The sequence below is a fragment of the Rhynchophorus ferrugineus genome, unplaced genomic scaffold (assembly GCF_030347505.1).
Source record: "Rhynchophorus ferrugineus isolate W39M unplaced genomic scaffold, kcgeb_rfMv2 rfM5, whole genome shotgun sequence".
In the NCBI taxonomy this organism is placed as follows: Eukaryota; Metazoa; Arthropoda; class Insecta; order Coleoptera; family Curculionidae; genus Rhynchophorus; species Rhynchophorus ferrugineus.
This window is the reverse complement of record NW_027472584.1, coordinates 15,651,715-15,674,725: the sequence shown is the minus strand read 5'-3', so window position 1 is coordinate 15,674,725 and position 23,011 is coordinate 15,651,715. Positions and strand designations below refer to the sequence as shown.

The following is a 23,011-nucleotide window of genomic DNA, read 5'->3' as shown; positions in this document are numbered from 1 at the left end:
CAAAGAAATACTACCCTGCAATATTACTGGACGTATCACAAGCTTTTGACCTGATATCCCAGCAACAAAGGAAACAGTACTTGAAACATTTGCCGACAACACAGTTATCATGGCAAAAAATATATCTCTGCGTAAGGCTGTAGAAAAAAGTAGTAGTCAACAATATCTACAAATGAACATACTCTAAATATTTTTTAAATCTTCAAGTTGCTTTTCATAGCGATTACTCTTGAGAGTCTGGTTCTGCACTTAATTCACTTACATATTTTTCGAAGCAGTTCTACTTAAATTCTTTAATATTTTGATTTGTCTGATTACTAATTCTAATAAATATTGTTTTGTATAGAGCATTTCTGGTTCTGTACCACACTCGTCTAGTTTTTGTCTTTCTTTTATCAATTCCCTAATTTCAAGGGTTTATTATACAGCATATTCTGATTTCTCTCTTGTAGAGCTAGCAGGGTTTGTTGCATAAGATCGTCTATACTTCTGAATATTACGTTTAAACTTATTTGTTTCTTTTTTTAGGATAGAGTCTATGAAAGTTGGGACCGAACTACTCGCGAAATAATATATATACATTTTCAGTTATATCAGTAATCAGCAGTGGTTAATCCGAACAAATATAGATATCTGTTCTTTCTCTGCTCCATTTGTTTAACCAAGGTAGCATTCACAATCATCAGAAGTGCATCACCATGCGAAATAAATGGGCTGTTAAATAGTTAAAATAACATACTTATGCTTTCATACAGTGTATACCAATATGTCTCATCTCCAATTTCTAAGTACTTTTGCAGTTTATCCACATTTATCAGTTCAAATTAAAATAATAACTAATCATCATGTAGACTTCTTACATAGACTCTTTAAGTATCACTCAGTTTGATAAATTACATTTGAAATATATTAGGTTAAGGACTAAAAGCAAATATCAAATTAAAATAACACAGTAATTTAAAACAATATAATTACCATACAAGTTACCATACATATTAATTAAGTATAACAATATTACTTACTCCACACTTATCATGAACAGTATAAACGTTAGTATAGGAGGATGAAAAGCACAAACTATAGCTGAATATCTAGGAAAAAAGCGCAGGATTATAAGGTATTCGAAAATATACACTAGAAACTTTATATTCATAATTGGTGTTTAAAAGAATTAATCTCTAAATATTATTTAATTCTAACAATATACATATATATTTAGATGCAAGTTATAAGGCTAAGCACATATAAATACAAAGATGTTAAATTTGTATATCCAATAAACGTTTTAAATTCAGTTCCTTTTTTCTTTGTATCTACTACTATTTCTACTGAATTGTATCTCAATACTATTTACTCAATTTTAATATATTTACTCAATCTAATTTTGACTTTATATATAATTTGTATAGCTATAAAGAATTAAAAATTTAATATTTGTAATATTCAACATAGGTAGAGACACAATTTAGTATAAATGAGTAGCCTTTAAAAATGGTGTGTTATATTTCAGTACGTTTTGCACCTAATTTTCCGTTAATAATTAATAATAATACAATAAATGTCAAGAAATCCTATGTTTAGCTAGACACTTATCACAAATTATTTTCATTTCCTTTTTTATAGCTATCTAAGATATAAAATAAATTTGTACTTATTATATTCCGAAATTTCAAGCATCTGCTTATTGTATTTAGAAAGATTGAAATAGAACTTTAGACGTGAAATTACTTAGAGAAATCTAATTTAAGATTATAGAAAAGATTTAACCTGAAAGTTATCTGGCTGTATTATAAAACCGATTTAAAAACCTCCACTGTAACAAGAACATAACAATACTTTATAGTATTGTGTGCTATATTATAATTATAGCTGTAACAAAACAAAATAAACTGTTAGTTTGTTACGTCTTAGTATATCCCTTCATAAGGCCAAATTTCTAAACGATATAAAACTTTTTTCAATAATAAAAATAGAATAACATCAATATAAAAATTCTGTCGAAAGAATATATAATCAAGAACAGTACTATATATATAATTTTTTCTTTAAATTTTTATGCGTTATAATACTAAACATCTTTGCTCTTGGTTTTTACATCACAATTTTATATATCTCATTTTTTAAATTAGGTTTCAATGTTTAGTAAAAAACATATTTGAGGTGGAAGAGGGTGTGGGTAGGATTGGGCTGGATTAAAACCAACTGGAGCCACCGCCCAACTTTGAGCCAATCCCACCTATTCCTTTACCGAGGAAGTTGCTGACTCTACCGGCTACCATATTGCCTACGTTGGAAAGTGGATTTCCCTCATCCCCACCAAGAGTTTCCATTAAGGATTTACTTTTAGTGTCGGCTTCTTCCTCACCCATCAATCTGCAATAAAAAATACTTGGTTATAAAAAACGCGTTGATAAACAACGTATACATGGGATGAAATGTCTCGGGCGTAACAAAGAAAACGCGTTCTTTTTGTTCAAAATTGGCTTTATTTTAACATAAACTCTACCAAGAGCCACACAATTATTCCAGTGCCACTCATTTATCTTTTGTCTCCAAATAGGCCTGTTATCAGTTGCTGTCCACTCAGGTGACGATCGTTTTAATTCCTGAGTGAAGTGATGGTTCCATGTTTCATGCATTGTCAAATATCAATGCAAAAATTCCGGTTTGTTATGTTTAAACATGGCCAAACACTGTTCAGAATCAACACGTTGGTCAAGAGTGAGCAAACGCAGCACCCACTTTACACTGAGATTTCTCATAGTCAAATGATCATAGAATATAAAACCAATACGTTCTTTTGATATCTTTACGATGTCACGCAACTTCACTTTTTGATCATTCAAAATGATTTTGTGGATTTTTTTGATGTTTTCTGGTGTTACCACCTCATTTGGACGTCCACTGCGTTCTGCATCATCGGTGTCTCTACGACCACGTTTGAAGTCAGCAAACCAATGTTTTATTGTTGTTTTTGATGAAGTTCTTATAACATTTCAAGCCATTGCTTCGCTTGAACGGTATTTTTTCCATCAAGAAGCAGTGTAAAATTAAGACACGAAATTGTTTTTGATCCATTGTTTTAAAATTAACAAAAATTTTGTCATTCTTAGCACAATAACTTGCAAACTTAGAAGTATCTTAGAAATCATGAAATTTTAACAACTTTCTCTTGAAGGTTAGTACCAGCTGAAAAAGCGATGAATGCAATATAACTAGAGCTATGTGATCGGTCCGGGACTTTTAAGCCTATTTCTTACATGTAAAAAGAAACCGTATACATCTTGTTTGTCCCTTATTTAATATCATACTTTATAAATATCTAAGTTCTTTGAAAAATTATACTTAAATACATTAAATGAAATAATTGATGGTAAGCCATTAATTTCTTTGAATTTTGTTTTCAAGCATCACCCAAGCATTAATTTTATTTTAACACTATGCATAATGTCATGAAACCAACAAAATAAATCTTTGGAATCTTTATTATTATTATAAACAAATTAATATTCAGATCTGGAAATTATAAATATCTCCCAAATAATGATTATATTGGTTATATTAGCTTATAATACTTCAGTAAAAAGTGGAATAACATAGAAGAGACAATTAAAAGAAATAGTTTAAACCTACAAGAGGGAATAAATTCACTAAATCAGGGAAAGACATTTTGTGCATATGATTTTTTATGAAACTGATGAAAAATAAATTACCGTCTTCATGAACTAACTATAACCCTACAAGAAAGAATCAAATAGCTATTACTTGGAAGAGGAGGCTCAATCATGTGTTTGAGCAAGGATATTATTTATAATCTTCTATGTCTTAGTAATCCAGAAGTATTAACTATACACCTTGATATGTATGTTGATATGTATGCCGTAATGCAAAACTATTGAGGACTTAGTTACGAAACTTATTTACTTTTAGTGAAGTTAAAATAGTAAGAATAACTATATGTACCAAATATTAATTAATCCTAAAAAATAACAATAAGCAGCCTTACCCATCAGTTTGTCCTAATGTTAAAGCACAAGTTGCTTCTTCAGTTTGCATTCGCTGAGCTATAGTTTGATACGCTTTTGAATTGAGTTTATCTTCCATAACACCGTGAAGTTCGAAATCGGAATAAATTTTCTGTAAATAATTATTAAATATTATCTTATCTTATAAACTATTTTGGAATAGTTTTGTTTACAAAAATAATTGGATTATCACTTGCCTTTACTATATGAGCAAGGCACGTACATTGGTATGGATGCAGAGCATGGTCTAATCTCTCTGATAACCAGTTACATATCATATTCATTTGTCCTGTATACCACTGTTCAAAAAAGTTTAATATCCAAAGCTCATCAGTTACCTTTCCACGTATTTGCTCCATACTGTTTCTCAAGAAATTCACATAACTTTGACCAACGTCTTTACCAGACCCAGAAACATTCTAAATAAAACTTTGTTAGTAAATAATTATTTAACCAGATATGTGTATACATAAAAAATGTATGCATTTTTTTGTTTGTATTTTTAAACATTGATATTTTCACTTATTCCACCATAAATTTAAATCAATTATAACTTATATCAGAATTATTCAAAATATGAAATGTTATACAAAATAACTTATTTGTATAAATAAAAAGGGATGTTAAATCTATCTTGTAAAAATCTATCTTTAATTCATTTGGATACAATTAAGGAAAATATTATATATGGAGAAATACACTAATTTTTATATTTTTAAATATAATTTATTATTAATATATTTTTTTAAATTTATATTTATGGTAAATAGTTGCAGGAAATATATGTTTATAGAACGCTCCATCGTCAAAAACTGAACTGAAAGATCATTTTTATATGTGTAAAAAATCAAGCAAAAACTGTGCATACTTATTCATTAATTTACACTCACCGTAAAACTTAATATAGAACCTATTAAACTACCCTCATCATATCTCGATAGCTTCGATAACGTTGATTCTAGTACAGACATAAGTTTACTTAACATGCCTTGATTCATGTTGGCTAAAGTTTTATCTATTTGATCATCAATTTTTGTATGATATTGGTGCTTGAAACAAAAAAAAATATAATTTCAATTTAAATATTAATAAAAGATCACTTGAAAAGTCCCCGGCCTGACACATAGATGGCGCTACTAGAATTAAATCCATATGTTTTTTAGTTAGCCCTAACCTTAAAAGATGTGTGTATAGATTTGACAGCTGTCGGATCATTAGTTTGTGAATTATAGCATTTTGAGTGAAGCAACCTTTGTTATTGTGAAAAAAATAGATAAAAAGGAATTTCGCGTGCTGATGAAATATTGCTTTTTGAAGGGAAAAAATACAGTTGAAACAAAAACTTGGTTTAATGCCAAGTTTCCGAACACTGCCCCAGGAAAATCAACCATCAAGGATTGGTATGCTAAAGTTAGACGTGGTGAAATGAGCACCGAAGACGGCGAACGCAGTGGCCACACAAAAGAGGTTGTTACCGACGAAAACATTAAAAGACTCTAACGATCTAAAGGCGCTTTAAAGATATCAACTGAACGTGTACATCATATCATTTACGAATATTTGGGAATGAGAAAGCTATGTGCAAAGTGGGTGCCGCGCGAGCTAGTTTTGATCAAAAACAACGATGAGTTGATAATTCGAAGCAGTGTTTGAAGATGATCAAGCGTAATAAACGCGAATTTTTTAGTCGATATGTGAGAATGGATGAAACATGGCTCCATGATTTCGCTCCGAAGTTCAATAGACAGTCATCCGAGTGGACTGCACACGATGAATCCGCTCCAAAACATGGGAATACGCAACAGTCGGCTGGCAAGGTTATGGCGTCTGTATTTTGGGATGCGCATGGAACAATTTTCATTGACTACCTTGAAAAAGGAAGGACCATATACAGCGACTATTATATGGCGTTATTGGTCCGTTTGAAGTACGAAATCGCCGAAAAACGGCCGCATTTGAAGAAAAAGGAAGTGCTGCTTCACCAAGATAATGCACCATGTCACAAGTCCATAAATTGGGCTTCGAATAGCTTCCTCGCCCACCGTATTCTCCAGATCTGGCTCCCAGCGACTATTTTCTGTTCTCAAAAGAAGGCTCGCTGGGAAAAAATTTTCGTCGAATGAAGAGATGATCGTCGAAACTGAGGCCTATTTTGAAGCAAATGAAAAATCGTACTACAAAAATAGTATCGAAAAGTTGGAGGGTCGCTATAATCAGTGTATCACCCTTGAAGGGAATTATGTTGAATAAAAAACTAATTTTGCCAAAAAATGTGTTTTTCTATGGTAGGCCGGGGACGTTTCAATTAACCTGTTAAGTATAAAGTAAAACTTGTCAGACCAGAAAAATCAATATTTAAAATATCAAATTGTTCTTGTCAGACTTTTCAACATAAAGTACTATTGCTTACCAAATCAATACCATCAACAGCACAGAGTTTGAAAGATTGATTTTTAGCATCCAATATTACATTCACCATGGCACAAGTTTCTGATGGTAAAATATAGTCTGTCGATAAGAACGTAACTGATTTTTTGAGCCACTGATGGAAAGCAGTTTCGGTTCTTTGTATACATGATTCAATCATGTCACACGCCATCAATTTCAATCGTTGCTCTAAATGTTGGCGGAATTCTGTATCCGGCCAATGAAGATCCCGAATGAAAGATTGCAAAGCGTCTAGTTTCCAAAATAAGTCCTCTGATGTAGCGCACCCATTCCTAAAAATAGAAATGATGATAAAATATTTATTTGCGTTGTAATAGTTTCTAATAAAAAATTGCGTACCCTTTGATTTCCCATCGTTCTTTTTCAAAACCTTTATGAATAGACTGCGCTATGGATGACTCCATTAAATCCACATATCTTACCACTAAAGGTGCAAAAGTATCTCTCAAATGTTGATGGAAACGTCCATTTTTTAAATTATCTAAAAATAAATTACACATCCCAATATGATAAATGTGAGAACTTTTAAAAATCGTTTTTTACGTATTTGTTGTAAACTCAATAGTATACTTATTTTCAGATAAAAAAATCCTCAAATATTAATAGATTCTGTCAATTTTTCTATATTATCATATGTTATATATGTTACATACGACATTAATTCGTCTTGAGATAACTTCATTTTAATGAATAAAGACCCTCAGATAAATTTTAAAAATCAATTTTTATTTAATTGTTACAAAACCCATAGTATATTGTTTTTTAGATAGAGTTTTAAAAAATACAAATGAATTAGCAACACTGAATTAGTCCATTAGGAGTATGTATGATTTGTTGGAATTAATTCGTAGCGTTTTACAAAAGATTGCATAGGTAAATAAGAATAAATAATCTTCTCTAATCAAACAGTGGTTATTAAATACCCATTTCACTAATTCTTATTTTACTGAATGCTATTTTGCTTTTGAGAAGAATTTAGAAGAAGAAGTGTTTACTAAATATTTTATTTTTTCACTATTTTATTCCCTATTGTAAAATAAAAAGGACTGCAGAAGGTCGTACATTAGTGAATTGAGATCTAGCTGATCAAACATGCTGAAAGTAATTTGCGCATTTTAAAAGTCACTATTTTGTCTTAAAGAACAAAGGGACAACCGACAAATTCAAAATTATCCAATATATTATAATTAGGAGTTGAATAAACCATATGTGACAAAACTTCGATGACAAAACAGGAAATGGTAGCGGCAATATGCAGGAGTTAACTTCTTACGAAGATTGCAAATAATTGGTCTATTCATGGATTGTACCTCATACATATAACAGGTCAATTGAAATGTCCCCGGCCTACCATAGTAAAACACATTTTTTCGCAAAATTAGTTTCTTTTATTCATCATAATTCCCTTCAAGGGTGATACACTGATTATAGCGACCCTCCAACTTTTCGATGCCATTTTTGTAGTACGATTTTTCATTTGCTTCAAAATAGGCCTCAGTTTCGACGATCATCTCTTCATGCGACGAAAATTTTTTCCCAGCGAGCCTTCTTTTGAGATCTGGGAATTAGTCGCTGGGGGCCAGATCTGGAGAGTACGGTGAATAAGGAAGCAATTCGAAGCCCAGTTCATGGATTTTTGCCTTGTTTTCACTGACTTGTGACACGGTACATTGTCTTGGTGAAGCAGCACTTTCTTTTTCTTCAAATGCGGCCGTTTTTCAGCGATTTCGTCCTTCAAACGGTCCAGTAGCGCTATGTAATAGCCGCTGTTGATGGTCCTTCATTTTTCAAGGTAGTCAATGAAAACTATTCTATGCGCATCCCAAAATACAGACGCCATAACCTTGCCAGCTGACTGTTGCGTTTTGCCACGCTTTGGATCGGATCATCGTGTTATGGATCATCATTTTATGGAATTTTTAAATGTTTTCGTCGGTAACAACTTCTTTTGGGCGACCACTGCGTTCACCATCTTCGGTGCTCAGTTCACCACGTCTAAATTTAGCATACAAATCATTGATGGTTGATTTTCCTGGGGCAGTATTCGGAAACTCAGCATCAAGCCAAGTTTTTGCTTCAACTGTATTTTTTCCCTTCAAAAAGCAATATTACATCAACACGCGAAAATCCTTTTTATCCATTTTTTCACAATAACAAAAGTTGCTTCACTCAAAATGTTATAATTCACAGACTAATGATCCGACAATTGTCAAATTTATACACGCATCTTTTGAGGGTTAGGGCTAACTAAAAAAACATATGGAATAAATTCTAGTAACGCCATCTTTGTGTCAAGCCGGGGACTTTTCAATTTTTTCTTTGACCTGTTGTGAAAGGAGGCTGTAGTTTTTAGTTAATCAACAGCAAAAAGCAACGAAAAGGAATGATTGGAAAAATTTTAATATAAATTACTGGCAATAGAAGTCAATTGTAAGACAGCAGGGATTACTAATTAAACATTCCTGGTGTAGTGATTGATTTTCTGAAATAGGAATTAAAAAATGAATGAACTAAGTGCAGATGTATGTATATATAAAAGAACTGAATCTTAAATCTGTACATTGCCACGGTATTATTTTGGGGAAGATGAAGCTCTTAAATAAGAAAATTATGAAGTTTTTTATAGCCGATTTGTTTCTCGTAATATGTTCGCTTCTCATATATATATATATATATATATATATATATATATATATATATATATATATATATAAGATTCGTATTAAAGTGAGTAGTTTTGTCTTAACTAATTCAACTATTATTTAATTAATTTTAGTAAAATAAATAGTGCTTACCATCTGCTCGAAGATAATCGTTCAATATTTGGAACAACGGAAATGAATCCCAAGTGTCGGCAGGTTGTTCGGCCAAAACTCTGTCCATATCAACGGCAAATAACGACCAAAATATTTCAGCATGTTCGACCAAGAGGTCACTGAACCATGCGAAAGCCTGTTCATAAAATTAATTAACTACAACACTTTATTAAATTAAATTAATTAAAATAAAAAATAATAAAAATTGCTTTATTCCAAACTAAATCCAGTTTTATGAGTTCCTCACGAATTTATGTCATCTGGTTTTGATAATCGATAATAAAACTGGAAATAGTAGTTGTAATGATCTTGTCTAATGGGGAAGAACATCGATCATGCAACATGTTCAGGCGCTGACTGAAATGCCACACATTCAATATCACTTTCCAATTACAGGTGGATAGAAACAGCTTTCATACTGTCGATTTGTTGTAAGCAACAAATTACTAGACTGACATTGAAAAGTGTTCAAATGGAAAATAGTTAATATGCATTAGAATGCAAAAGACATTGCTACTACAATCAAAAAGCACACAAAACAATTTTTTATATACCCTGTGTAATTTATTTGATATTTTTATCAATATAATTAATAGTTAATAGGCAAATTTATGAACAAAACTGACCATGAAGATTAAAGATAATTAATTTCAAATTAAATTTAAAAACATATTAACGTATTTTAAAAGAATTACTATTATAATAATATATAATTTATATTATACCAGTTATACCGGAAAGTCATTGCCGGTTTTTATTAACAAATTTTATTTTTTATATTTTGTAAAAGTAACACCATCATAGATTTATATCTATTTGAAAATATTAAGTTTGTATATATTACTTTTCTTATTTAAACAAAAGATGATCAAAACCACTGAAAGTCATCGTTTGCTGGTAAAAACTTACGTTGAGCATTCTCCAAACTTAAAAACGAAAGTGGTGATTTCGTTGTGCAAGACAATGAAGAGTTTGAAGATGCAAAACTGCAAGAGTTATTGAATTTAGACCCAACCCCAACTCAAAAACAATTGGCAGAAGCGTTAAATTTGGCCCAAGAAACGATTAGTAACTGATTATGATTAATAGGGAAAATCCAAAAGACTGGCCACATCAATTGAATGATAGACAAATTGAAAATGTTGCTTTATGAAAGTATGATCGGAAGTCATTTCTACATCGAATAGTGACGGGTGGTGAATAGTGATTTTTTTTTTGAAAACCCCAAGCGCAAAATATTGTGGTTATTACTAGCCGGCCGGTCGACTCCAAGGTAAAATCGTTTTGGTCGAAAGACAATGCTCTGCGTGTGTTCAGAGGTGGGACCAGAGTGGCGTGGTGTATTACGAACTGTTAACACCTGGTGAAACAGTTAATAGTCATCGCTACCGACAACAATTGACCAATTTGGACCATGCATCCATCGAAAATCGTCCCAAAGACACGCATGTATGAAGTAAAGTAATTTTATAGCACGACAACGCGCCGTCTCATAAAGCAAAACCGGTCAAGGAAGCGATGAAAGCACTTAGATGGGACATATTATGGCACACACCGCTCTCCAGACCTTCCCCATCGTCAATTTCGTATAAAACGGCTGGATGAGTGGTTTTCCTCCTAATAAATTAAATAAATTGCCTTTTAAAAAATCCATTTTCCTGAAACTAATGTAGATTTTTTTTCGGAAAAACCAGTAAAGACTTTCCCGAATATCTGGTACTATAACTTTATAGTATAAAGTATATTATTATTGCATCAATATTGAGATATTTTATGTTATTGTAGTAAGATGTTGAAATAATAAAAATATTTACTTATTATCTACAAGTTCGGTAGATGACTATAAAATTAACTTAGTAGGACTCAGTCTGCACCTGTTCGAAAATAATAAAACTAAACTGAAAATAAATCATAAACCATTATGAAAAAATAATGAGCCCTTGTCGTTTATTATCAAATCATCGAATTCTAAATTGTTTAATGACTAAAATAAATTTTCTTAAACAAAAAAAAACACTAATCGATTTTGGATTGAATGACCAAAAACTTTTAAATGAATTTTCCTCTCGCGTACCAGTCTCATTTTCCAGACGGGCATCAGAATTATTCATATTCTGTATTATCAAGTTCATTTTACTCAATGGCCGATGATGTCTGGATAAACGTGCCGCAATTAGTGTTAAATGTGAATTGAAAAACTCATTTTAAAGCTTTAAAGCGATTATAGTGCTATAGTTGTTCATTGGTTACATGATTTGTGCCTACAGTTTACCTGTTTTATCATCGGTGTTCCCAAAACAAATCAGTTATTCAACATTTATGTAAACAAATAACTATCAAAACAGATAAAGCGCTTTATGTATCATAAAATTATTTAAAATATATATCAGGATATCAATATATTTAAATATATAAGTATTAAATTGTAGATTAATGTAAAATCTCAAATTAAAAGGTTTTATTTTATGTAATATAAAACTCAAAGCACGCCCATTTACGAGGGTGGTTCAAATAGGATTAAGACAAACGCTGTAGATAGTTTGTGCATGTATGTTTTGAAGGTCGTGGCTTGAGTATGTGATAGCTGGGTCCCTTGTCAATAGTGTGGTATAGTTTTCGTCGGGAGCGCATGTTTCACGCTTTGCGGTTCATGAGTGAACGTCAAGTGTCGACCGCCGTAGCGCAACGTATTGGCATTCGTTTTTTAGTGTGGGAAGGCGTTAAAAATACGGAAAGTTTTCTGCGTTTGCGAAATCAGTTCGGTAGTGAGTGCCTGAGTAGGGTTGCCGTGTTTAAATGGGCCAAAGCATTCAAAGATGGCCGCGGGACCGTCAAGAATGAGACGCATGATCTTCGACCGCGAACCAGCATTCGCCGCGTAGAACAACTCATTTTGGAGGACCGTAGGATGAATGTTCGAGACATTTCGGCTGAACTCGGCATCAGTATTGGTAGTGTAGGGTCTATTATCCACGAACACCTTCAATATAGCAAAATAACGGCGTGATGGGTTCCTAAACTGTTGAACTTCGAGCATAAATTTACGCTGTTGGAAGTTTGTCGCCGCTTGCTGACGCGAGATGAGGCAAAGGGGTTCTTAACGCGAATCTTCACTACAGACGAGACATGAGTACACTATTACACTCCTGAAAGCAAGATGTCTTCTGAAGAGTGGAGGAAGAAGGAGGAAGGGGCACCAGTCAAAGCGAAGACAACCAGGTCCCCGGGTAAGGTTCTGTGTACGGTGTTCAGGGACACCGGTGTCGCAGGGCGTGCTGTACGTCGATTTCCTGCGGACCCAACGTACCATTAAAGCTATATAGTGCAACTCTTCTTCAGGATAACGCATGCCCTCATACCGCGATACGTCTCACGCTCGATAAATATCGGAATTAGGGTGGGAGGTACTGGAACACCCCCCCTACAGTCCAGATTTATCACCCTGCGACTACCACATGTTTGGACCACTGAAGCGTTCGGGGGTCAAAGATTCAATACCGACGACGGGGTAGAGGAGTTCGTGCGCACATGGCTGTCCGAGTTGCTCCAGGAATTCTTCGATACCGGCATTAAAATACTTCCGGAAAGACGGACAAAATGAGTAACTAGTGAGGGAAAATACCTAGAAAAACTGTACATTTTTTCAATACTAAATAAACATGTCAGAGTATTCGTATATAGAGATTATATTTAAACCACCCTCGTACAAGAACAGAACACCTAAAATACATATATTAGTGGTTGGTAAGTGAACATTTCTCGTACTGGTACAATTGAGTTAGTTAAACTAGAAGAACAAGCGGATGTTGTTTCACCCAGTAGTATAATTATTTGTCTTGTGTTGATAAGTGTATAATGTTGTATTTATTTTGAAATCATCGGTGCTAAATAAAAAGAAACAAGATATATATCGCATATATGAAAAGCGAATTAATTCTGATATTAATTAAGACTATATCTTGTTTATTTTTTTACTATCGATGTGACCAACGAATAGACGTAGATAGATTAAAAAGTTCAAAGGGAAAAAGAGAAGAACTTAGTACGTGCCGTAGGATCTGGTGGGGTGAAAGTAGCATGCGATGGCATGCAATAGCGAGACACAGAGTTTGAGTGCTGCTTGACGGGCCGACTGGGGGTAGCTGGGGAACCTTGGGCAGGCCCCGAGTTTGCCGCTTGCCCTTGCCCGGCCTGGACTTGTGCCTGGCTGGCCAAAGGCCTGTCGGCCTTGCGCAGTTGCTACAGTCACATACAGAATTACACAGACAGTTAAATACACAGGTCACAGGTAGAGAGCGTTCAGACTGCTGCTTCACTTACACTACATAATATCTCGTTAATTTCTCGTGTAAAATAAGTTTTAAATTATTACCAATTACTTACAAATTGTATTTATTCCTTTTTATGATCCTATTAATAATTATGAAAATATTCTTAAATGTTATTTTAATTTCGGAATTATAATATATTTTTAAACGGATTAATTTTATTACTTAAATTAGCTTTCAAAGACAACTGTATTTGTTATAGTTTTGTAAATATTAATACATAATGTTTTATTTAATATTATTATGAGCCAAATTTTACCACTTGTAAGTGTAAATATAATGGATCTATGATAAAACAAGCAGGCTTTAATAACTTTAGAAGGTGAAGTTAAAATATATTACCTGCACTGTAATATTAGATATGCAGATCAGCCATTGAAATCATATATCATAATTAAAATCAGAAACAGAATCTCGCTTAATTAAATTCAAAACGTCCGTTAATGAATTACAAATTTGAAAACAAAATGCTGGAAAAGACAGATATGATATTTCTTTGACATTAGAAAAATACAAACAGTACATTTAAAATAAAATGTTTTACCAAATATGATAATACAGATATAACACATCAATTGAAATGTCCCCGGCCTGACACATAGATGGCGCTATTAGAATTAAATCCATATGTTTTTTAGTTAGCCCTAACACTCAAAAGATGCGTGTATAAATTTGACAGTTACCGGATCATTAGTTTGTGAATTATAGCATTTTGAGTGAAGCAACTTTTGTTATTGTGAAAAAAATGGGTAAAAATGAACTTCGCGTGTTGATGAAATATTGCTTTTTGAAGGGAAAAGATACAGTTGAAGCAAAAACTTGGCTTGATGCCAAGTCTCCGGACACTGCCCCAGGAAAATCAACCATCAAAGATTGGTATACTAAGTTTAGACGTGGTGAAATGAACATCGATGAAGGTGAACGCAGTGGACGCCAAAAAGAGGTTGTTACCGATGAAAACATTTAAAAAATCCACAAAATGATTTTGAATGACCGTAAATTGAAATTGAATGAATTAGCAAACACTCTAAAGATATCATCTTAACGTGTACATCAAATCATTCATGAATATTTGGGTATGAGAAAGCTCTGTGCAAAGTGGGTGCCGCGCATTTGAAGAAAAAGAAAGTGCTGCTTCACCAAAACAATGCACCGTGTCACAAGTCAGTGAAAACGATGGCAAAGATCCATGAACTGGGCTTCGAATTGCTTCTGCATCCACTATACTCTCCAGATCTGGCCCCCAACGACTATTTCCTGTTCTCAGATCTCAAAAGAATGCTCGCTGGGAAGAAATTTTCGTCGAATGAAGAGGTAATCGCCGAAACTGAGGCTTATTTTGAAGCAAAGGACTTGAAGGGAATTATGATGAATAAAGAAAGCTAATTTTGCGAAATAAATGTGTTTTACTGTGGTAGGCCGGGGGCTTTTCAAATGGCCTGTTACATATTCTCATAATATACTCTAAATATATAATATACTCAATAAATATGAATGTTGAAACGGATCCAAATAATTTTAGAGCTTTGTGGAATAAAGAAAGAGAATATGGTTTTCGAAACAAATAGGTACAATGATTAAGATATGAAACAATATATTTAACAAATACCAATAAGTAAAGCTATCACAGTCTGAACATGAAAGATTTCTATATCATTACGTCAAGCAATGATAAGTTTTTACACAGTTTAACAATATGCACACACATTTTTAATTTCAATGACAATATACCTTGATCTTTATTTTTATATCATTAAAATACAAGGCTATTTAATAGTATTAGATCAAGGTATTAATGTATAGTTTCATTAATTTATTAAAAGAAAAATATTTCAAATCATTTACAATGGTAGAATATCACAAATTGTTTATTAATTATTTGTTGACATAAAAAGTGTTTGAACATATTTTAAAAGTTGTGATACCCTCTTCATAATATAGAGATAAAATATTGTATAGATATATTTATGGAAAATGCCTTACATGTTCTGTTATATAATAAATTTAATATAAAATTCCTAGTTATAAATAGAAAATTAAAGTTATTAGTATAGAAACCATTGTGATTTGTTTAAATTGTATTGTAATACATTTTCCTTGTATCAGAAAGTTAGGGATGTTTATATTAACAATTGTAGAGTTTTGGCTATAACTATTTTATATATTTATTTCTGAGTTTTTTTTCTGTAGATTTTAATCGACAAGTGTTAATATATAAACCTCAAAATTATAATAAGAGTTAAAATAGTAATATGTAAATTGAATACTTACCTCTGCATAATGTTCTTCATTTTGTTGTAATAAATCGACACATAATTCAGCAAGGTGTATTAAATCGTCCAATTTTTTGCTAGGTGAAACCATTGTTTCGCCACGTAAATCCTCTAAAAAAGTCAGAGTGTTTATTGTTATTGTTAATAAACAAAATATAATAGTATAAGGTACACAAATGTTAAAGTCTGAATAAAACAGTAGATTTTAATATAAAACTTCTTACCTTCAATTTTAGCTTCTGATGATAATCTGGTATAATTAACTAGCGCTGCGGTTTCAAGACATTTTTTAATCACTCCTCGTACTTCTTCAGGAGCTACCGGTGTAGCTATATCCTTCATTAGCACTCTTTCTAACAACGAAATCGTTGCTTTCAAGCCACCTTCTGGCCTTCCAAAAGGGAATGTATACCTAGAAACATTCAATTTTTTTTAAATAAATGATAAAAACATTACAAAACAGATTTTGATCAGTAAGTAAACATTCTCAGCTCAAAAATATTGTTTAATATAAATAGATTTTTTATTTGAGTTTTAATCAATAAAATAGGCCGGTCGGTATTAGGAACTGGTTTAATTATGGTAACAACCTGAAAGTATGCCTCTATCAAAAAAAAATTAGCTAATTAATTATATTAGTTGGCGTAAACACAGAACCTAAAACATAGACCACCTGCGAGGAATTAGTCTAGTTTTTTTCATATCAATAGTTACATGTTTAAAGCTATGTTGCCATATTTGGAGAGTTCAGTGAAGGGTGTCTCAAACCACTTTGAAAGTATCTACTGAGCCTTATCAACAGATATATTATATATCCAGTTTGCTGATTCATGCTTGATTATCTGTACATATAAAGTGTATGAATAGAAATATACATGTGTAAATATAGATTATATTGGGTATAATATAAATTATCATCTATCTATATTTTTGAATTTAATATTCGAAATAAATCTTCTTAAAAGTTATAATAGGAAATGATGTGACAATTCACAGAACACTTCTATTTTAATGGTCTCATTTATTAGATCTTCATAATACATTATTAGACTTTTAACATTAATCATTAAATCGGCCTCGATAAATATATCAAAATAAATTTATAAGGGCCAGAATAAAAATCTATTTATATCAATATTTTTTTCGGGAAAAGCAAAGGACATTTTATAAGATGTTCCTTGCATTTTCAAAAGCATTTCAAGCAGAATATAAAGCTAAAAACCAATGATGTGTTTCGTTTGTATTGTAACAAAAAATGCCATATCCAAACCTTTCAAAGCAATGTTGTTCCAAGTGTTGTGTATATGTTGTGTGGCAACTCTAGCAACATTCACTGAATATTCTTCGGAAGCTTGTGGTGTGTTTAGATTAGATCCCACAAACAACGAGAATAACACTGATAACATTGCAATTAAGCTGTCATTTTACCTGAAATTGGTCACCTGATGTTCTAACAAAACTCTGAGCCTTTCTTTCACCTCCTGGAATCTTTCCTTCTCCTCGTGGGTCACGCTTCCGACGCCATCAGGTCTAGAGTCAATACTAGAGTTATCGGTTAATATGAGTAGATTTGTTAGAAAACATCTGCTTCAAAATTAGACATTTCGTTAAGCAAACATCCATTAAATTATCAAATATGCCATCACAATTATGTTGTTTAATGTATGCAATTGAGCAATATTTTAACAATTTTCTTGTAAATAAAAAAACATAAAATTTTGGCAACAAATTAATATTGATATCATGCTATCACTGATTAAAAAACAACTATATTTATAACATCTAGTGTTGGGAACTATCGATTGAAATTGACTATCGACTGTTTAGTAATTGACTATTTTTTACTATCCACTGTTTCAGTCGCTATTTTTAGTTCGACTGATTTTACTACTTTTTACCAGCGACTGTTTTCAGTTGCTATTTTCGGTCCCACTGATTCTGTTCTTATTTACTATCGACTGTTTCAGTCGTGTGTTTTTAGTTACTATTTTTGGTTCAAGTTGCATTCAACTGATATTTAACGTTCTGGCTCTGTCGTCCTAGCCGCGACTTTGACAAAAATGTACCCAATTTATGCTTACATAGATTTATATATAATATTTATAGTTTTATGACTTTTTGGTAGTTTGCTTGTAAATAACAATATATTGTATATTAATATAGAAGCATTTTGGAACGATAATTTTCAAGATTGTTAATGTAATAGGGTAAAACGATAAAAATTGTGAATGATAAATAGTAAAATACTTTTGACTGTTTTTATGGCAATAATAGGTAATATTTCCTTTTTGGAAATATTACCTATTATTTTAATTTTAATATTTACTCTTTGGATTTTTGTTAAAACAAATTTTCGTTCAATAATAAATAAAGCATTTACTTTATTTAAAAAAGCCCTAGTCATTATTGTGCGATCATTTTTAATTATGTCACGAATTCGTTTTTTTTCTATGATTAGGTATATGTTTAATTTTTATTTAGTATTTATGTTAATTGTTTATCTCTAGTTTTTAGGTTTTGTTTAAGTTTTATTGTATTGTCTATATTTATTATAGTATATTATTTGAAAATAGCAATTAACATATTAAAATACCATAAAACATTTGTGGGGTATTATCCCATTCCATAGAAAAATTCGATTCCTTTTTACTGATCCTCAGAACACTCAAATATAAAAGTAATTCTACTTTTTTTTAAATGAAATTATTACTTACGTGTTAATAGTATTCAGTAATTATTTTTTCCTTTTCTTTTTTAAAGTTAGTACGTGAAGGAATAGGTACGTCTCCGTCTCACTTATTCTACCGTTGGAAAATATAAGCACATATAAAAATCAACTGTTCCAAGCAATTATCTCCGTCCTCTTCTCTCGCAATTTATACAGGAAAGGATTGGTACATCTTCGTCTGACATCACGAATTGAACTAAACAGTCGAACCTTGCATTTGACTGAAAATAGTAATTACGCTAGTTTTTTGACTACCGACTGTTTCGACTATTTTGCGACTATCGACTGTTTTGACTGTTTTCAGTCGATAGTTTCCAACGCTAATAACATCATTTAGAAGAGAGTATAAAACATACATGAATGTTATTTAATAAATTTCTCATCTTATGTCTCCTTGCTATTAAAAGTAGTAGTAAAAAATCAGTTCATCAGTTCAAGTTTAAAGAACGAATGTCACACTACGAATTCTATTATAGAATAAGTGTTTTTTACACTTCACATTGTTGAACAAGTACTGTAAGGAAATATATTAAAGTACAGAATTACTCTAAACATTATTTAGAAATACATAAAAGAAAATTACGAATATCTCACAAACGAAGGGCAAATTAAGTGTAGTTGACAAAGAGGTGACTCAAATTCAATAAACACTGTACAAATGCAGACATCTTTCATCAACTGTTGATTCCTCATAATTATGACATAATTAAGCCAATCTGTATTCATCCCATAGTGCATTAATTCATAAAAAATATATTAAATAAGCTTGACAGATATTTGCCCTCCTGAAACGACCTATCTTGTGGCAGAATTTTTCTAACTAATCTACCAAAAAATATTGATTGAGCAGTAAACATATCTACTAACCTGTTTCCGTGAACATGACTGGCACAAAATGCGAAACTATAATGGATTAAAGTTGGATCAATCATATAGTTTTTATCAGCTCTTTCTAACAAGTCAGATAAGTAGGTGAGATGTCGGAAACAGCCTCGTACTCCATACCTAGCGCAATATTCATCTAATACAAACACTTGACCTGGACTGAACCATCCCTGTAAAGTAAAATGATCAAATTTAATTTGATATAAAGTACGCATTTTAAAATACTCACCAATGAACAATATGGATCATTCAATCTATATTCTAGTGTCAAATTTTGTAACATTTTAAATAAAGATGCGTGATCAAACTGACAAGGGTCTGCTGATATAAAATCCTCCATTCCATGTTTTCTTGCTCTGTCAGCATCTAAAATAAATATATTATGTTGAGATATATTATGTTGTTGATCAACATTTTATGTATTATGAAAACAAGTTAAAAAATTCTTATTATTTTGATGTTTGATAACCATAACACAGGTCTGCAGCGAAAAAGCCGTTTGAGTATTTTCAGCTGCGTTCTATGTACCAGGTATACTGGAAAGAACCCGTTTTTTTAAAAAAAAAATTCTATATAAAAGCATATTGATGCGAAAAGTTGATAGTCGAACGGGGCAAAGTTTGGAAAGTACCATACAAGTGCATCCAACACTTAATTGACCGGTTTTGCTTTATGAGACGGCGTGTTATCGTGCTGTAAAATCATTTTACCGTGTCTTTGGGTCCATTTGGGACGTTTTTCGAGCAATGCATAATTCAAATTGATCCTTTGTTGTAGGTAGCGATTACTATTAACTGTTTCACGATATTTCAGTTCAAAATACACCACGCCACTCTGGTCCTACCAACCACAGAGAATTCTCCTGCGACCAAAACGATTTAACCTTGGAGTCGATCGGTCGGCTTCTTCAGGTGATAACCATGATATTTTGCGCTTAAGGTTTTCAAATTTCTTTTTTTATTATTTAATTATTACATTGTTACTACTCGTTTCCGACTAACCTACAATTTGTCTTCATGATAACTTAAATCTAGGTATATAACTAGGAGGACCATCGGCCCTATCTCAGTCTCTGGTAAAATAATGTTTATATATGTCACCGCTGTATTTTTTATTAGATGCACCTCACTACAGAACACTACACAAGATCAGACGGTTTGATTCTTTTGAGTCTGTGTCCTGTTCTGGTGGTATCCAAAAGTTGCAATATTTCAATATTCTCATGAGAATGGAGTCTTTCCTCATGCCCCCTCGCAATTCTCTTGATTTTTTGACTGACTGTGGGTATCTGAAGGCCTCGGTGTTGGTTATTTAGGTGCGCCCACAATACCTCTCAGGACTTTGTTCTGAAAAATGTGTATGTATTTTTTTATGTTCTTCTCTTTGCAGAACCTCCCCATAATTGAACTCCGCATGTCCATATATGTTTCAGTATTTGCTTATATAATAGCAATTTAATTATATAGTATTTAATGTAATTGATGCTTGTCCGGTCTGGCTGAAGGTGAACTGCACATGCACAGATTTAGTTTCATTAATTTTTATTTACCAAGCTTGTATCCAATTATTAACATTGTCACTTGCCTGTTGTAATTTTCGTGAGGCTTCTTCACTATTGTCTTCGACAACTATAATCGCAGTATAATCTGCAAATGTAGCCATCGTAATATTCTCCATTTGTGGTATATCACAAGTGTAGAGTATATAAAGCATTGGCCCCAGTACACTTCCTTGTGGTACAAATGATTTAGCTTCTTTTATTGTAAAGTAAGCTTCTTCTTGTTTGACTCTAAACATTCTGGTTGTAATGTATGATTTTAATAGTTCGTTGTGTTGTTTTGGTAATATTTTCTGCAGTTTATGTTTATTTATTGCCTTATCGAAGGCTTGTGCTACATCTAAGAATATAGCTGAGTATAATTTTTTCTTTCGTAGGCTTTTTCAATAACATCTGTTATTCTGTGGACCTGGTTAATTGTTGAATGCTTGTTAATAAACCCAAACTGGTGTGTTGGTATTAGTTTTTTTTTCTCTATGATGTTTTCAAAATAAATCCACTTTCCACCACCCGTCACTATTCAATGCAGAAATGGCTTCCGATCATACCTTTGAAGCAGCATTTCAAAGACGATTTTTCGATTTTACATTTACCTGTCATTCAGTTAATGTGGAACCCATCTTCCCATCTTTTGGATTTCCTCCATTGCTCGTAATCGGTCGCTAATCGTTTCTTGGACCACATTTAACGTTTCTGATGTATTTATTGTTTTTATAATATATATTTTAGGTGACAAATATAGATAAAAGATAAGGACTATATGAATATATAAATGAAGTAATGAAAATATGCAGCAGTACAAATTAAAATAACTACATAATTTGCATACATGGAGCACATAGGACAAATAGAAAAAAAATTGTAAACATTTTAAAGCATTTATAAATATTAAGGTATTTAATCACTAATTCAATAAGATATGTTACTATATCACATTTTATTCTTTGAACTTTGTATCAATTATTTTGATTATTTACTTTATAGACCTAAGTTTTGAAAAATCATTAGTTAATTTAATGATTGTAAAGACGTTATTTTAATATTCATTTCCAAATTTTAAAAATATTTAATCATAAAATATTAATATAAAAATATATAATAAATTACGTAATTGTGTTCGTTATGGTAAAGTGGTATTGAAATGTTAGAGCAGCGCTGGAATGATTGTGTGGCTCCTGATGGAGATTACGTTGATGAATAAAATCAATTTCGAACAAAAAAAACTTCTTTTTCTTTACATGAGACTTTTCATCCCATGTGCTAAATATCTAAATATACGTACCTCCTTGTATTTTTGAAATAGTGGAATTCTTATCTTGCAATGTAACAGGTGGTGTGGGTTTGTGTGACTGTCCAGTGGCGCGATACATCGCCATTACCCATAAATGGCACTCATTTTCATCGTCACTCGCATATATGATACTATCACCTTCTCTGACGGCATTAAAAAAATATCGGCCACCCTCCAAATCTATAAATAAATATCCCTCAAAACATTTAACGATCAAGATTGAATTAGTATTAACTTACGTTTACCAGTTCCTACCATGAGTGTTGCTTAAAAATAATAATAGCAAAGTTACTGGTGTATTAGAAGTATTATTGTTGCAAATAGTTTACCACTAGCTGCCTCGATATAATCGACAGTGTATCCATCCAACTGCATCATCTCCGAAGGTTCCGATTTCTTTTCCTTGTAACTGCACATGGCAAAAGTGTATTGTGAAACTTGGACCAGCACGTAATAACGTTTTTTCCATTTCTTCCACACACTTTTACCTAAGGCATAGAGGTATCCACAATGTTTCATGTTCAAAGGTTTATCCATTCTGCAAGCAACTTTAATTCGTAGATCTTGATCGGCTAGATTTTTCGGTACGGTCATTTTATGCCATTCTGGTGCCTGATAATACAATTAAATTTGTGTTAGCATAACATAACATAATGGTA

The 23,011-nt window shown here is 32.1% G+C and overlaps 1 protein-coding gene across 3 annotated transcripts in view; it reads right to left on the bottom strand.

The window, feature by feature from the left end:
- Positions 1–953: 953 nt before the first annotated feature.
- Positions 954–23,011, bottom strand: part of Cadps (calcium-dependent secretion activator 1) — a 39,098-nt gene continuing 17,040 nt past the window's right edge. The window contains exons 11-26 of one of the 3 annotated variants that reach the window (XM_076405585.1): positions 22,682–22,964; positions 22,592–22,618; positions 22,344–22,532; positions 19,733–19,869; positions 19,486–19,673; positions 17,319–17,432; positions 16,115–16,302; positions 15,889–16,001; positions 13,340–13,528; positions 9,269–9,425; positions 6,813–6,954; positions 6,436–6,745; positions 4,916–5,074; positions 4,223–4,444; positions 4,007–4,137; positions 954–2,373 (exon numbers count right to left, since the gene is read on the bottom strand). In XM_076405585.1, coding sequence (XP_076261700.1) covers positions 2,193–2,373; positions 4,007–4,137; positions 4,223–4,444; positions 4,916–5,074; positions 6,436–6,745; positions 6,813–6,954; positions 9,269–9,425; positions 13,340–13,528; positions 15,889–16,001; positions 16,115–16,302; positions 17,319–17,432; positions 19,486–19,673; positions 19,733–19,869; positions 22,344–22,532; positions 22,592–22,618; positions 22,682–22,964 — 2,730 coding nt within the window. In that variant the 3' untranslated portion in view covers positions 954–2,192. The remainder of the gene's footprint in view (positions 2,374–4,006; positions 4,138–4,222; positions 4,445–4,915; positions 5,075–6,435; positions 6,746–6,812; positions 6,955–9,268; positions 9,426–13,339; positions 13,529–15,888; positions 16,002–16,114; positions 16,303–17,318; positions 17,433–19,485; positions 19,674–19,732; positions 19,870–22,343; positions 22,533–22,591; positions 22,619–22,681; positions 22,965–23,011) is intronic. The other 2 variants (XM_076405586.1, XM_076405587.1) reach the window with 2 other exon arrangements.